Consider the following 16,588-nt stretch of genomic DNA (forward strand, 5'->3'; position numbering starts at 1 on the left):
AAGTGGAATCTGGAAAAGGTAGTGTATACGCAGACCTTACCCCTACCTTATGTAGATAGAGAGGCACAAAATAAACCGTAGGCTCAAGAAAAGCAAAATAGCGGCAGTTTAAAAAGAAGTACGATAGCGAAGAAAATATGAAAAAGAAGTGATAACAACAAGAAGATAATAAGAAAACCAAAGCAGAAGTAACATTAGGTAGTAATAGAAATCAAGAACAAGGATTATAACACAAACTCATGTAATGAAATTTTTTCTTTCTTCCATACCCTCTTTTGAAGCCGTTCTTCTTTCCCCTACAACATTGATAATGGTGATAATTGCCACGTCGTACATAAAAAACTATTAAATTGATTGCGTAATAGACTTTCCTATCATGTCGGTAGCGTTCGTATGAACTATCAGTTACAAATACAAAAGAAAACATTTGTGCAAGAAATAGGAGAAAATGATAGTCAGATAATGTAGTAAATCAGGAATCAAAGTTTAAAAGGAAAAAGAGTAAGAGTGAAGGCATCTCACAATCATGGATTCATGCTCAATATACTGCCAGGTTTAATAAGGCAAAAACCATAATACATCATTCTTTCTTCCCTACCCTCTTCCAAAGCTAAATATTCTTCCTAGTCCTTCAACATTCATAATGATGAACTATTAGATCGATTGCCTTAAACACCTCTCCGATTAGGTCGGTAGAGTTTGTCTGAACTGTCAATCAACAACAACAATAAACCCAGTTGAAGTCTGGAGAGGGTAATGTATATGCAGGCCTTACCCCTACCTTGTGAACGTATAGACGATGCTTCCGATAGACCCTCGGCTCAAACAGTAGCAACAACAAGAAAATAAGATATCTCAACTGTCAATCAAAAATATAAAAAACAATTGCACAAGAAATAGGAGAAACTGATGACAAATAAGGAATCAATAGTTTAAAAGCAAAAAGAGAATTGCGCAAGAAATAGAAGTTGATGACAAATGAGGAATCAATAGTTTAAAAGCAAAAGGAGAAAGGTTAAGACTTTGATACCATATTGACAAGGAGTAATCAGTCATATTTACAGAAGACATTTCTAGCAAAGACAGAAAAAATGAAACAGAGTATATACTACATAATCAATGTGATAATTCATAAGCCCTCTCTCATCCCCAACCTATTTAAAAAGAGAGAAAAGAAACACTGGTCTTAGCCAAAACCAATGAAGTTACACAAACAGAGGTCATAATACAATGCACATCGATATACTTGAGCAACACTGATCTTAGTCAGACATATAATTTAGCAACAGTGCTGATATAAACACCAATGTTTAGAGCACTGTTAACTTTCTTAGCACAAATGTAGGTTATTTAAGATAGTTTCTCTTAAGAAAGAGCATAGCTTGTGCATGAGCTAAAAAGATCCAAGAAAAGGAGAGTAAGAAGACACGGGCAAACTACTAAATTGTAGATCTAGTCATATATAAATATTCTTCTGTTTTCTACTTTTTTCTCTTAATTTGCTTAACACAGTAGTCTAACATTTATTCATCCCTTTACTTACAAACACACCAAACAAGATCACATCACTAAGGACCTTAGATAGCAAACCTTTAAGTTTCCAGTACACAACTAAATGACAGCTTAGCTAATACCTATACATGTACAAATGCATTTATGCGTGAATTTTTTAAAGCTTATGAATACCAAGGAGGATATTCAATCCCATCGCCTAAGTTGCCAGAAAACATTCCTGGTTCATTCACCGCCTGGAACAAAGTTGTGGCTTTTGCCTCTGCCCAGATGGAGGAGTCATCAATCTCCGGCAAGTTCACATTCAAATCTTCCCACATTCCACCAACTCCTACACCTTCATCATTGTTATCCTCTTCAACTTTTTTGTTGTCCGGTAATGGAAATGAAGCTTGCCCCCCGGAATAGCAGCTGCTTTCGAAATCATTGTTGAAGAACAATGATTCATTCTCCATTTTCACAGTCTCTGGAACTCCAGTACTGTATGTCGAGCTGCTAGAGCCAGTTGAATTTTGGGCTTGGCTTTTGGTGTTCATATGAGGAAAATTGAGCTTGGCATTATCACCATAAAGTTTATGTGCAACAGCATCATAAGCCATAGCAGCATCATGAGAAGTCTCAAAAGTACCGAGCCAGAGGCGAGGGCCACGGTTGGGTTCACGGATTTCTGCTACCCATTTTCCCCATGTACGCTGCCGAACGCCCTTGTAGGTGCAGCTAGCATTTTCAGGGCCACCTTTGCCTCGCATGCAACCTTTTCTGGAAGTTGCTTGGCTGATTTTCATGGTCTTCTTTTCTGCAGAACAGTGTGACATTTGGGGAAATGGGACTGATTTGGAAGAGAAATGAGTTTTGAGTTGTTTTAATATGGTTTAGGGGTAGTATTTATAGACTCCTAAGTGTCTATGTACATGGGAAGTTCACTAGTACTTGTCAAAAGCAATCAATGATCATGTTTGTAGTTGCAATTATCATGGATGCTTATGCATGCATTTTCTTTTTGTTCCCATGCAAAGGTGGAACGGACAGGATTTTACAGCTGAGAATACTTCTCTAGGTTTTCTTCCGTTTTAGGAAATTTTCTTTTCTAACTTTTCCACTTCCTATACTACCTTCCAAATTCGTTACTTTCTTTTTATTCTGAGTGGATGGAATTTGGAATGTATTAAACAAGAAAGGTGAACTAAATCCTGACGTCAGTCCTGGAAAAATTGAATGTTGATAAGCATGAACTAAAGAGCGTGAGACAGAAGATGGGTGTTTTGAACAGCTGTAGTAGTTGTACATTTTCCAAAGAGTTTATCTACATTAACTCACACTCTTGTGACTTCGACAAAATAATGTCCTACTGTCAAAGCTTCCCTCTAATAAGTACAAGCTCTCATACCTATCCATCCGGGGGTGAGGGGAGAAGAAGGGTGTATCGTCTCTCTTCCCAACACTAAAAGAGAAATCTCATAAGCGAAATGACAGTATATATTGAGTTGCGAATAAAGTCTCACATTGATAGTAGAAAAGAAAAAGAAGTTATATATAAGATATAGGGATATTTTTAAATGGTGTGACAGACATTGTTCGCATTCCCGTCAAATCTTCCCTCGAACTAAATCCTGCTTGTCCCATCATCACTAGAAGGGTTCCTCAAACCTAGAACCACATAGCCAACCACCAAAACTGACAGGTTAATCTGGAAATTCAGTATGTGCCACCTCACATTGTCAAGTTTTGTGCTTACCATATCCCACAGACTTCTCCTCATGCGCATCTCCAACGGGTCCAAGTGTTCCAAACAACCGGGTACGCACATCTGCCATATCTTCATGCTCGCTCCAGTGGACCATTGGCTATGATACCAGTTTATTGGACCTCATACCAGCACAAAGACACTCTTAACAACTGTGACACTATTCGCTTGGACCGGCAACACATTTTTTCACAACAGGTCTGATACCATTTAAGAATATCTCTATACCTAAACTTCTTTTTCCCTTCAAGTTCAATTATCAATGTGAGATTGGTTCACAATCCTAACACATTGAGTCATGGAGATCATCTTATCGAATTATATCATTTGTAATATCTGAATCCATTTGTTCTAGCCTCGAGAATCTAAGAAGAAATTTTGAAAGGAAAATAACAAAAGACTGTACTATAGGAAATGTGTAATGCAACCAATTCCACAAATAAGGGAAGTCAAAAGTTGTCACAAACTCATAGATCAAACATAAAACAACTATATTTAGCATAAAGGTAAAAGCAGGCGATTCATGTTATCATCGCGGCAACTCACAACTATAAGAAATTAATTATAAATATTGATTTCAGACTTCCATTAAAATAAACTCCAGCAACATAAATAGTAATGATATTGTACAAGGTTCTTGATCTGCGATTTTTAGGCGCTCATCTTACATGATGAAAAGATGTAAATACAACTATATAAGTTGTGATCGGTGAGATATCCTGAAACACAAAATTACATGTTTTTTTTTCTGTTTCTTTTCAGTAAATAGAGAAATTGATAGCAGCACACAGCTTCTTGCCCAGGAGAGCTGGAAGCACTTTAATATTAAACTAAACAAAGGAGTCAAAGGTGTGGCTCTCAACAATTTTGCACATGGTGGCTAATTTCCAGAAAGAAATGGCTAGAGTGCGGATCCAAAAGAATGCAAATCTATGTTGTACGAGTCAATACAGGTGTTTGTAAGTATTCGGCATGGGTAAGTCAAGTTTCTTTTAGCTAATTGTTAGTGTATTTTGAAGAGTTCATCTAATGTACTCACGCCCATATCAATCAGTTCTATACAGATGTCACTGCAAACGAAGAATTCATATAAAATAACAGCAATTACCGGCATGAAACGGCTGTACAGTGCATACACAAAAGTGGCATACGCTCTGAAAAGTAACAAACTAGGCTGACAGATTTTGCCTCTGGTAATCAGTAATGCATCCAAAATCAAGCATAATGAAGGGCCATGTAACATCAGCTCATGACTTAAAAAGGCAGCCTATCATTGTAATGGTGTAAGTCCTCTTCATGTCTTCTGACATAAACAGTCGCAGGGGACGTCAATGCAGAAAACCTTCACCTGGGGCCCCAAATAACATGTAACTATATGCTGAAAAGATTTGGCTGAAATCCATAAAATACGCACATGTGATGAACACGAAACAAGAATACAGAAGTAAAATTTTAATTCTTTTTCCTTCTTCTTTTCTTATTTTTGCCGTATGGTTAAAAGTAATTGAGGTGCCTTTTGACAGCATATGGTATGGCATATATTTTGATACTGTCACGGCGGAGGTGGATCTAGGATTTAAACTTGATGTTTTCGACCTTTAAGATTCTTAGCACTGAAAATATTGTAATATTAAAATTATGGGCTCAGATCTAATATTTATTGAAATTTTAGTGGGTTTTCACATAATAAAAATATACTCTGTGTCACAAAAACTTGGGTTTAGGTGAACTCGTAGTTAAAAAGCTACATCTGCCTCTTGTCACGGCCAAGCCACAATATAAATTAACTCCCGGTTGCTAAGCATTGTTGCAAAGAATATTTACACAAACAATACCAACACCCTGCTCAAAATGATGGCAAGAAAGTGGAGGCACCACTCAAAATACCCCTTCAGTTATCCTCATTAATTCCTCTAACAAATTCCATAACTCTTGCATTCTTTCCTATCTCAACTTCCTTTAAGCTTCCTGAATGCATGAAACATTTAATATCCACTATCCAAAGAATGAGGTAAATAGCCATTCATTCCTAAGTTTTTTGTTTTTTAATAGGCGAGAAATCCTCCGGAGCCAGTGGCACAAAGTTCGAAAATTGGTGGACAATGGGTTCGCTCCTGACTCCTCTACCCTTCTCCAAATCTTAGGCTTTTGTTCGTGGCAGATTTCGAAGCCGAACATTCATTCCTAAGTTAGACCGCCTGTTATTTTATCTTTGCTTTCACAGTTCCTCTAAAAACTTCTCAAACTTTATCACTCTTAAAAAGTTCATCAATTCCTGTCTGAGACCATCAAGATTATGAGAAAAGGACTTTGTGTGCAAATTGCAATAACTATCGGGGTATCAAGCTGCTTAGCCATACTATGAAAGTCTGGGAGAGAGCGGTAAGCTAAGGGTGAGGAGGAGTGTGTCTATTTTCGAGAACCAGTTCGGGTTTATGCCGGGGCGTTCGACTACATAAGCCAATCCACCTTGTTAGGAGATTAATGGAGCAGTATAGGGAGAGTAAGAAGGACTTGCATATGGTGTTCATTGACTTAGAAAAGACTTATGATAAAGTTCTGAGGGAGGTTTTGTGGAGATGTTTGGAGGCTAGAGGTGTACCTGTTGCCTACGTTAGGGTGATTAAGGACATGTATGATGGAGCAAAGATCCAAGTGAGGACGGTAGGTGGGGACTCGAACCATTTTCCGGTTATGATGGGATTGCGTCAGGGGTCGGCACTCAGCCTTTTTTTGTTTGCCTTGGCGATTGACATACTGACGCGCCGCATCCAAGGGGAGGTGCCGTGGTGCATGCTATTTGCAGATGATATTGCATTGATTGACGAGACGCGAGGCGGTGTGAACGCGCAGTTAGAGGTATGGAGGCAGACCCTGGAGTCTAAAGGTTTCAAGTTGAGCAGGACCAAGACAAAATACTTGGAGTGTAAGTTCAGTGGTGAGACTCAAGGAGGGGAAGGATAGGTGAGGGTGGACTCGCAGGTCATCCCGAGGAGAGGAAGTTTTAAGTACCTTGGGTCTATTATTCAGGGGGTGGGGAGATTGATGAAAATGTCACACATCGTATTGGGGCGGGATGGATGAAATAAAAACTCGCTTCCGGTGTTTTGTGTGACAATAAGGTGCCAACGAAACTTAAAGGTAAGTTCCACAGAGTGGTGGTCAGACCGACGATGTTGTATGGGGATGAGTGTTAGCCAGTCAAGATCGCTCATGTCCAGAAGATGAAGGTAGCAGAGATGAGGGTGTTGAGATGGATGTGCGGTCATACCAGGTTAGATAGGATAAGAAATGAGGTTATTCGTGACAAAGTAGGTGTGGCACCTATTGAAGAAAAGATGCGGGAAACGCGGCTTAGGTGGTTTGTTCATGTGAGGAGGAGGAGCACAAACGCCCCGGTGAGAAGGTGGGAGAGGTTGACATTGGAGGGCCTACGAAGAGGTAGAGGTAGGCCAAAGAAGAGGTGGGGAGAGGTGATTAGGCAAGACATGGCGCAGCTTCAGCTGACCAAGGACATGACCCTTGATAGGAAGGTATGGAGGTCGAGAATTAGAGTAGTAGAGTAGGTAGTCTAAAGTGTTCATAATAATAGTATTGGCACGCAGTCTCGCTTTCTGTTGGTAGTAGGTTTTTATGACTAACCGTTGTTTTCTTTCATTGTTGATCACCTTACTATCTTGTTGTCTTTATTCTGCTTTTATATGGCTTTTGGTGTTGTCCCTTCTTGTCTATATTTTCATTAATGTGGTGCTTATGCTTTCCTGAGCTGAGAGTCTATTGGAAACAGTCTCTCTATCCTCACAAGGTAGGGGTAAGGTCTGCGTACACACTACCCTCCCCAAACCCCACAGTGTGGATAATACAGGGTATGTTGTTGTTGTTGACTTCGTGTGCCATGTATGCTCTGTCTTAATTAGTTTTGCCTCTACCTATAAGGCTCACGTCCATCTTATATGACAGAAAACAGAAAGTAAAGGAGGTTATAGGATAATTTGTTGATCTCCTCTATAGGTCAATACTGAATGAGAGAGACATTATTGTTAATGAGCACTTGCACATTACTGATACATCAGGATGGGAAATCCTAAAGATCCATCCATGCATCAAAGTTTGAGTACGATCTTCTTAAAACTTAGGTTTCACAATACATAGTGACACACATTTTCTTTTTCCCTGCTATATTAATAACTGAAAAAAGCAGCAGACAGCAAAAACAGGAAACATAGCAGACCATATTCAAGAAGTTCCCCTATGAAAAAATTATAACAAAGTAGTTGAAAACTCAATAAACTTAAATAACCTAGATTAAGTGCTTATATGACACTTATAATATCCACATAAATAATGATAATGCAATGCCAAACTTAAATTCCTGACATAAGGCATATGACAGACTAAGAAAGAACAAAGAGAAGCAGAGGTTCTCTATTCTATAAACAGCACTAAAATGCACAACAAACATAGGTTCGACTTCACTCAAATCTCAACAAAAGGAATGGATTTTCATTTAAGAAGACGCACGGGGCTGATGTGGAGGAAAAGAAAAAAGCAGGATACCAGACTCATGGGTGAAATTACTAACCACAAAAGAGCGGCCAGCTCCAGATAACTGTGTGTCCAAGAATCCTGCCAACAATAACTTGCGCTCAAGTGTGGAGTTTACCTGCTATACAGAACTACAGATGAATGGGAGAGTTAGCATTCCACTCAAAATGCAGACAACAAAAAGGCATAAACGGAGAATTTACTGCTTACCAGGCAGATCAGCTTTCAACACTCTCAAGATGTCCACACACAATTCATCACTAGGAAACTCAATGGACCTACAATACAGCAATATCGATACACAAAGACTCCACAGATGTTAAGACCTGCAATAACCAGTTAACACGGAAAAAGTTGAGATCTTATGCTCAATAGGTAAAATGACAGAAGCAGGAAAAAAGTTCGATATTTTCCAAGTACTCGACAAAAGGAAAAATGAGCTATTCCAAGTAGAACGGGAAGCAAGTTACTTTCTCTCCTAAACCAATTTTGGGAGTTAGTTGCCCCCTTGTCATGGTTCCTTCTTTCTAGTTTAATACAACAATAACAAACCCAATATAATCCTATAAGTGGGGTCTGGGGAGGGTAGTGTGTACCTAGACCTTACCCCTATTTTCTTTCTAGGTTAATGGTCTTATATAATATAATAACAAATAAAGGAGACGCATGACTCTTGGATAACATGTTCCTTTCAGGATGAAAGGACTCTTCAAGATTTGACGTGCTTACTCGTTGGTGCACTAGGTTGCAACTGAAATCACACACAGTAGAAACAGTTAGATTTTACTACCATTTCACTTTGAAATCAACATTTTGTTAAAATTAAAATTTTATGTAATTTGGAGTCATTATTAAACCTCCAACAACATCTTTTTATTTCTCTCTTTTTTATGTTGAAGGATGGTGAAAAATAAACCTGGTTCATTTCATAAAATCTTCAAACCCTAATTTCCTTCATCATCTAAATCCCAGATAAGAATTTTCTCCAAGAAAAGCAGACGCTTCAGTATCCAAATAAGATATTAGTTCACCATAGAAGAGAGAACAAACTTAACTTTGCAATGAAGCTTGAGCAGCAATGAAAGGATCCAACTTGTCGACTCCTCCACCTTCACAATCTTAATTACATTGAACACTGCACTAGCTGGTACCATAACATCATCTTTGAAAGGAGCAATATACTGTCTCCAAACTGGACCAGAATCATTTCATATTTCCCACAAAATAAGAAGTGCACTCACGCAATCAAAACAGTAACAACTAGTAAAAAAGTACACACGCGCTTAGTTGTTTGGCAACTGAACTTCCACCTTATTGGCGGAGGACTCGATTCCCCACCTTGTAATCCCCTCTCCGTCCCCAATTTCCCCTCCCCTCACCTTTTGTATAATTAAAAAAAAATATATATTAGTAACATCCCACAAAGCAAAACACCACAAGGGGGACCAAATTTCAGCTCTATTTAATTCAAAAAAGCTACTCTTTATTTTTACAAAGGGGGCTATTTTTTTTTTAACTGAATTGCATTCTTTTTATGCTTTACTAATAAAATTCTAATGCAATCGCCAAAAGGAATTAGAGAATCACTCTATAAACCATCGGTAAAAAAAAAATTAGGAAATTAAACCAATTTCCGGTGCACCATTACACGTTGAAGAAACTCCCACTACATACGGTGAAAAAATGGAAAATGAATTGAATGAACAGATATATAATTTCACTTCGAATTACAAGCAGCGATTATTTTCTAAGTCAGAAAATTTTTTAGAAGATATAAGAAGCACAAACTCACCATAATGTAGTGGAAATTCGAGAAATGTTTCTGTTTGCAAACAACTTTTGAAATCTAAAATGAATGTAGAAGAAAATGGGTTATGTTTGACCCATTTATACGGGAGAAATTCAAAAATAGCATTTACAAGTGCTAGTTCAAAAATACATAAGTTTCAAAAGTAATCGAAATTTAGCCACTTTTCGTGTAAAGATAAATTTGAGCGAAAACACTATTCAAAACTCAAAAAATACGCCAGTATATTATTATGCTGAAATTCCAGCACAAGTATAATTGAACTCCAGCATAAGTATGCTAGAACTCCATCATAATATGATGGAGTTCCAGCATAAGTACACTAGAACTCCAGCATAATATAATGGAGTTCCAGCAAAGTATACCGGTCCAGTATAATATGCTGAAAATTCATACACAAGTGTTCGAATCTCCGGTATATTATGCTGGAACTTTCCGTGTGTTGGAGTTCCAGCATAATATGTTGGAAGTTCATACACATGTGCACCAAACTCCAGTATATTATGCTGGACCGGTCTATGTTACAGCAAAATAGTGGCTATTTTTCATTGATTTGGTAAACGCTGGCTATTTTTGAATGACCAGTACGAAAACTGGCTAAACCGTGCTATTTTTACATATTAGTTCGGGTTTGAACCGGTAAAATGGGTCAACTTTTCACTAATTAGGTGGAATAGTAATTTTATGAGATGAAAAAGAAATTTATATTGTTGAAAATGAGATTTTCGAAAAAGAAAAAAGAGAATATATAAGAAATACAGAAAACTTGGATAGTATGCAAACAAATTGTTTTAATGTGTTAGATTAAAATAATATTTTTTTAGTTTGTTGAAAGTTATTAATTTTCATATGTGAGTATAATCAGTAACTAAAATTAGATGAGAAATGAATTGCAGAATGCTTCGATCTTAATTGTGCAAATATTTTTATACCACCAACATTAGTATAAAATATTTAATATACTGTAGTCTATACATCTTTATTTCTTATTTAACCATTATTAGGAACATGAATTATATATGTCTATTATTAAGAGGATTGTCTCAATTAAATTATTTTTAGGACAAAGTTATACTTTGCAAAATTCACATAGACAGATTCAATATTTTCATAATATATATTTTTGATCATTTTCAAGATTAAATTGTAAATATTTCTCTTCAACGCCTAATTTGTGTTCATTTACTATTTTAAAGCTTCAAAAGATACATATTTCAAAAGATATTACTTCTTTTTTAACTAAGGCATAATAAATAAATACTTGCCTCTCTACCTTCGTTAGGTAAGGGTAAGATTTGCGTATACTTCACCCTCCCCAGACCTCACTTGTAAAATTTCATTGCGCTTGTTGTTGTTATAAATAAAAAAGTTCAACTAAAAGTCTTCTTTCATAAATTTCATTAAAAAAATACATAGAAACTTTTCAGTTATAATTTTAATTTGTCTTTTAATTACGGATGCACCTAGTAGAGGATGTAAATGTAACATCTTCATAGTGAAAGAGGTATTAGCATTTGACTTTTTTTTTTTTTAAAGTCCATCGTCAAGATGGAGGAGTTAGGCATGACTCCAACTTATGTATTTCAAAAATAACAATTACACGGAGGAGGACATAAACCTCAGCCTCGATTACATAGTATAGATTGACTAAGGCCAATCTATTGTACAACTGCAAAAAACAATTTGGACAGAGAATAGAAGCAATCTCCTTACCTATAGACATGTACATAACACCAAAAACTGCTATTACATACAAGTTTGTCACTTCTGCCCGAACCAAAATACTCTCAAGTAATAACATCATTAATTGTAAATTGGTTCCTTCTTGTTGTGAATCTGAAATTCGGAAGGCCATCTTGTTCTAACTGCAAAGAAGCTCTAACTTGTCTTGGAAGAGAAACAACTTCATTGAAGATAATGTGTTCCTTTGTATTTTCACCCAGGTTAGCAAGTTGATCAGCTACATAGTTGCCTTCTCTAAAAGTATGCACAAAATTAAAATTACCTAGACTGGTTATCTCCCAAATCTGCTCTATAATATGTTTGATCCGCCATGGTGGCTTCATCCTTCTGTTGATAATAGAAACAATTAACAGGGAATCTGTCTCCACAATAACATTTTGAAGTCCTAAGCTATTGCACAATTTGATACCATGTAAAACTGCCTTAGCTTCAGCCATGTTATTGCTACAATGTCCATAAAATTCAGCAAAGGCTTTCACCATATCCCCCAACTGGTCTCTAATAATACCTCCACCTCCAGCTGATCCAGGATTACCTTTACTGCACCCATCTACATTGAGTTTAACCCAACCTCTATCTGGTTTCTTCCACCAAACTGCTTGAGAATGGATACTGTGTTGAATCTTCTCTATAGTCCTACACTTTTCTAGCCATACATGTGGAAGAGTAAGACTGGGGAATTGACAGTTAAGCATCAAAGATAAGCAATTAGAGACTTGTTGAATAATATGCCATCTTGACATGTGAATATCTTCAAATCTTGCTGAGCATCTATTCTTCCAAATCTCCCAACAGATAAGTGAAGGTAAACACTGCAGAACCATAGAGTGAACTAAGCTTCTTTCCTTAGCTAGCCACCAATTCATAAGAGTTTGCCTTATCTGATCCTTGATAAACCTAATGCCATAAGCATTGCAAAAATAGGACCATATCTGTGTTGCTATTTGACTACTACTGAAAAGGTGTGAAATGGTTTCCTCATCATGATTATTACAACAACAACATTTTGAGGGAATCATAATACCAAATTTCTTAACAACATCATCAGTAGGGATCCTAGCTTGTAGAAGTCTCATCATAAAGAATGAGATCTTGAATGGCATTTTTTTATGCCAGATCTTCTTACATGTCAGAGACTCCCCCTTTTTCTTCCTAATAATATCCCACGCTGACTTACAAGTAAAGACTCCAGAATTTTCCGGCATCCAGTAAGGGCAATCATTCCTCAGTTCATTGATATCCACTTCCTGAACTACGTTAACCACATTGAGAGGCAATACCTCCAGTAATTTCTCTCGTCTCCAAGAACCTGCCTGAATAAAATCCTTCACCAAAGTATTCTTGGGTGTTCTAATAGCATGAACTAGATTAGCTAAAGCTCCTAGACCAGTCCAATTGTCCCACCAAAAAGAAATTTGACCTCTTCCTATCTTCCAAAAAATAGCAGGTTCAACATCTTTTTTTATGTCCATTAGTCTTTTCCAAGTATGAGATTGCCCATAGACCCATTTCTTTGCAACAGAGTGAGATCTTTTACAATATTTAGCCTCCAAGAATTTCTTCAACAAGGTATTTTGAGTCCTAAAATTCCACCAGAGTTTGGCAGAGAATGCATTGCAAGTGTCTTGTAAAGACCTGAAACCAACTCCCCCTTCTTGCACTGGAAAGCATAAATAGCTCCAAGCTATCCAGTGCCTTTTGTTTCTACTATCCTCCTTTCCCCAGTAGAAGTTAGCAATAATTTTATCAATCTGGTTCAAAACTGTTTTAGGAGGGTGAACCACAGCTAGTAGATGCAAAGGAAGTGCATGCAACACAGATTTAATTAGGACTGCCTTCCCACCATAGGATAATAATCTTCCTTGCCACCCTTGCATCCGATTAGCAACTTTGGCCACCATGTTGTTGAAGTAAACCACCTTTTTCCTACCTACATAGATAGGACACCCCAGATATATCATCGGAAATTGGCAATAAGAAAAACCAGTTATCCTCGAAATGTCTGTAATTCTAGTATCACCCTCTTTCAATGAAGTATAGAACCCAGATTTTCCTTTGTTTACCATCTGACCTGAAACCTTCTCATAGACTTCCAATTTAGACATCATTAATATTAATGAGGTAGGATCAGCAGAAGAAAAGAGGATAGTATCATCCGCATAACACAAATGAGATATGTTAGGTCCCTTTTTATCTACTGAGTATGGAATGAACCCTGAGTCAATTAGGTTGTCCATAAGCCTAGATAAAAGTTCTGCACCAATGACAAACAGGGATGGAGAGAGAGGATCTCCCTGCTTGATTCCTCTGCTAGACTTAAAAAAACCATGTCTAACTCCATTTATGTTAATAGAGTACCAAACATTAGTCATAAGTCTCCATACAATATCAATCCAGATTTCTGAAAAACCCATCTGTCTAAGTACTTGACAAAGATATTCCCAAGAAACTCTGTCATATGCTTTAGCCATATCCAGTTTCAATACCACATTCCCACTTGCAGATGGTTTAACAATATTGTGGACCATATCTTGAGTCAACATGATATTTTCAGTAATTGATCTCCCCTTGATGAACCCTGTTTGATTAGGAGACACCAACTTCTGCATCAAGGGACTTAGTCTTTGGTTCACCAACTTGGACAGGATCTTGCATGAGAAGTTACTAAGACTGATTGGTCTTAGCTCTGTGAAAGATTGTGGATAGTCACCTTAGGAATTAGGACCAGACAAGTATGAGTAAATGCCTTAGGAATTTGATTACCTGCAAAAAAATCAAGAACCATTAGTAGTAAATCCTCTTTTATTATCTCCCAACATGAGTGATAGAACTTCCCAGAGACACCATCAGGGCCTGGTGCACTCTGAGAGCTCATTGAAAATACCACATCTTTTAATTCCTCCATGGTTGGTACTGCTATAAGTTTTTCATTATCTGCATCATCAATGATTGTAGGAATACACCCCAGAACTGAGAAGTCATTGTCAAAGTTCTCCCTTGTGAACTGATTCTGAAAGAAAGAGATTGCTTCATGAGCAATTTCCTCATCACCCTCAACCCACGTTCCATCTTCCTTTCTCATCTTTTTCAAAGTTAACCTCTTCTTTCTTCCTTTAACAACAGAGTGAAAAAATTTAGAATTAACTTCTCCTTCCACAAACCATTTAACCCCTGATTTTTGTTTCCAAAAGGACTCTTCTTTCTTGTAAGCTCTCACCAATAAAGCATTAGCCTGATTTAAGCCAGCTCTATTCACCTCAGAATTATCGGCAATGATGTTGGTCTCCATCTCCTCTACTTTGTGTTCTAGCTCTTCAATCTTGTCAAAAATATTGCCCAGAGTATTCCTGGACCATTCAGACAACTTCTTGCAAGTATTTTTCAGCTTCATGTGGAACTTCCACATTGGTGATCCCTGCACCTCCATATTCCAAGCTTGCTCTACCACCCTGCTAAAATCTGCTTCTTTGGTCCAGAAATCCAAGAACCGAAAGTACTTAATAGGTTCTCTGTGTGTAGTTTTGGCAATGACAAATAGGGGAGAATGATCCGACCCAGTCCTGATCAAGTGATTGACACTAGTTGAATCAAATAGGTTCAACCACTCTTGATTGATCAAGACCCTATCCAATCTTTTCCATATCCTCTTCTCTGGACACCATCCATTGCACCATGTGAAGATAGATCCAGAGTAACCTGGATCAATGAGTTCACAATCCATAATACACTGTATAAAAGGTAAGCTTTTGGACATTCCGTGAGGCTTACCTCCTTTCTTTTCACCAGGATCCACAATACAATTAAAATCCCCTGCAATGAGCCAAGGTAGTTTGTACCTATCTGCAATGTCCCTCAAGCTATCCCACAAATCTTCCCTAAGTACAGCATCACACTTAGCATAAACAGCCGATATTATAATTGTATCTCCATTCCACTTGATTTCACATGTAACTTGTTGCTCACTCTCTTCAATAACCCTGCATTCCTGTAGCTCATCCCAAAAAATCCATATTTGACTATTACTGTTGGCATAAACATTTGCCTATCCTAAAATTCTTTTGTATTTGTCCAATTTAGCAGCTTTACAAAAAGGTTCACATAGAGCTACAAAAAGAAGTTTTTGTGATCTAATAAGTTGCTTAAGTCTCTCAAGAGCACCATTAGAATTGATGCTCTTGATATTCCAAAATAGGGACTTAATCATTAGATTATTTGGAAAGGTCTAGTTCCTGTGAGGTTTTCACAGGCTGATATGTAGAGTGTCTACCACCCCTTCCTCTTGTTGTTTGTCTGCCACCTCTAGTGTTACCTCTGCCCCTGCCTCTACCCCTAGTAGAAAGATGAGCTTTGTTGTCGATGGTGTCCAATTCTGATGTCACAGCAATATCCACTAATGATTGAGTACAAAATGTATCAACTAGAATGTCTGCATGATCATCACTATTATCTCGAGGAGGATCCATCAAAGTATCAGCTTGATCATCACTGTATATCTCTTCACTGTCAACACTAGCATACTCCTCACTTGCTTCTGAGCTCTCTTCATCAGCATAGTCCATGTCTTTTGAGCTACTCTCTTCTTCTGAAGAAGAATCAGATTGTTGTCCATGTTTTAAATCATATACATAATCACTATTCTGCTCCTCTTCCAAGTTTGTGCCACTGATAAGCTTCAAATAATTACTTTGGATTTCTCCGCGGTCCATGTCATAGGTTGCTTCGACATTTTGTGAGTTGAACACATTTGGCTTCTCTTTTTGGTTTGATGTTTGCCCCACTTCCATTTGTTTCACATTATCAATTTTATACATCCGAAGCTGAATTATATTATACGATATTTTGTAAAATTAACCCTAAATTTTAATTTACTGTAATCTATAGCCATTGTTCGGAACGTGAATCATATACGTCTATACTATTAAGGGAATTGTCTCAATTTAATTATTTGTAAGACAAAGTTATACTTTGCAAAATTCACAAAGACATATCAAACATTTCATAATAATATATTTTTCCATCATTTTCAAGATTTATTCATAAATATTTCTCTTTAACACCTAATTTACAACTCCTTTTATCACACACAAAAATATAAATAAATAAATTATGCAAAGCATTTTCAAAAGTATAATTAGCTCTCCCTGATGGTTGTTATCTATCATTTCATAATATATCGTATAGTATTGTATTGTATTGTGCTTTATCATTTTGATGTATACAATATTTGGATAGATTGT

General features: G+C 37.2%; 2 protein-coding genes across 6 annotated transcripts; both read right to left on the reverse strand.

Annotated features, from left to right (window-relative positions):
• Positions 1 to 439: 439 nt before the first annotated feature.
• LOC109244108 (dehydration-responsive element-binding protein 2D-like) lies at positions 440 to 9,661 on the reverse strand. Of its 5 annotated transcripts, XR_002070668.1 has the most exons (5): positions 9,594 to 9,645; positions 8,857 to 8,993; positions 8,012 to 8,127; positions 7,839 to 7,932; positions 440 to 4,648 (listed from the first exon to the last, which is right to left on the reverse strand). XR_002070668.1 is itself a non-coding variant. In XM_019411145.1 (4 exons), the coding sequence occupies exon 4, from the start codon at positions 2,325 to 2,327 to the stop codon at positions 1,677 to 1,679; it is 651 nt and encodes a 216-aa protein (XP_019266690.1). In that variant the 5' UTR covers positions 2,328 to 4,648; positions 7,839 to 7,932; positions 8,012 to 8,127; positions 9,594 to 9,661; the 3' UTR covers positions 440 to 1,676. The 5 variants fall into 5 exon arrangements, 4 of the variants coding, with proteins under 4 accessions (XP_019266690.1, XP_019266691.1, XP_019266689.1 ...); XM_019411145.1 differs by lacking the exon at positions 8,857 to 8,993 and having other exon boundaries at positions 9,594 to 9,661; XM_019411146.1 differs by having other exon boundaries at positions 440 to 2,308; positions 8,857 to 9,639.
• A 1,734-nt stretch (positions 9,662 to 11,395) lies between these two features.
• LOC109244105 lies at positions 11,396 to 16,135 on the reverse strand. The gene is made up of 3 exons (XM_019411138.1): positions 15,596 to 16,135; positions 14,115 to 15,336; positions 11,396 to 14,037 (listed from the first exon to the last, which is right to left on the reverse strand). The coding sequence occupies exons 1-3, from the start codon at positions 16,133 to 16,135 to the stop codon at positions 11,396 to 11,398; spliced, it is 4,404 nt and encodes a 1,467-aa protein (XP_019266683.1).
• Between the last annotated feature and the right edge of the window lie 453 nt (positions 16,136 to 16,588).

The sequence above is a fragment of the Nicotiana attenuata genome, unplaced genomic scaffold (genome assembly GCF_001879085.1).
Source record: "Nicotiana attenuata strain UT unplaced genomic scaffold, NIATTr2, whole genome shotgun sequence".
Classification (NCBI taxonomy): domain Eukaryota; kingdom Viridiplantae; phylum Streptophyta; class Magnoliopsida; order Solanales; family Solanaceae; genus Nicotiana; species Nicotiana attenuata.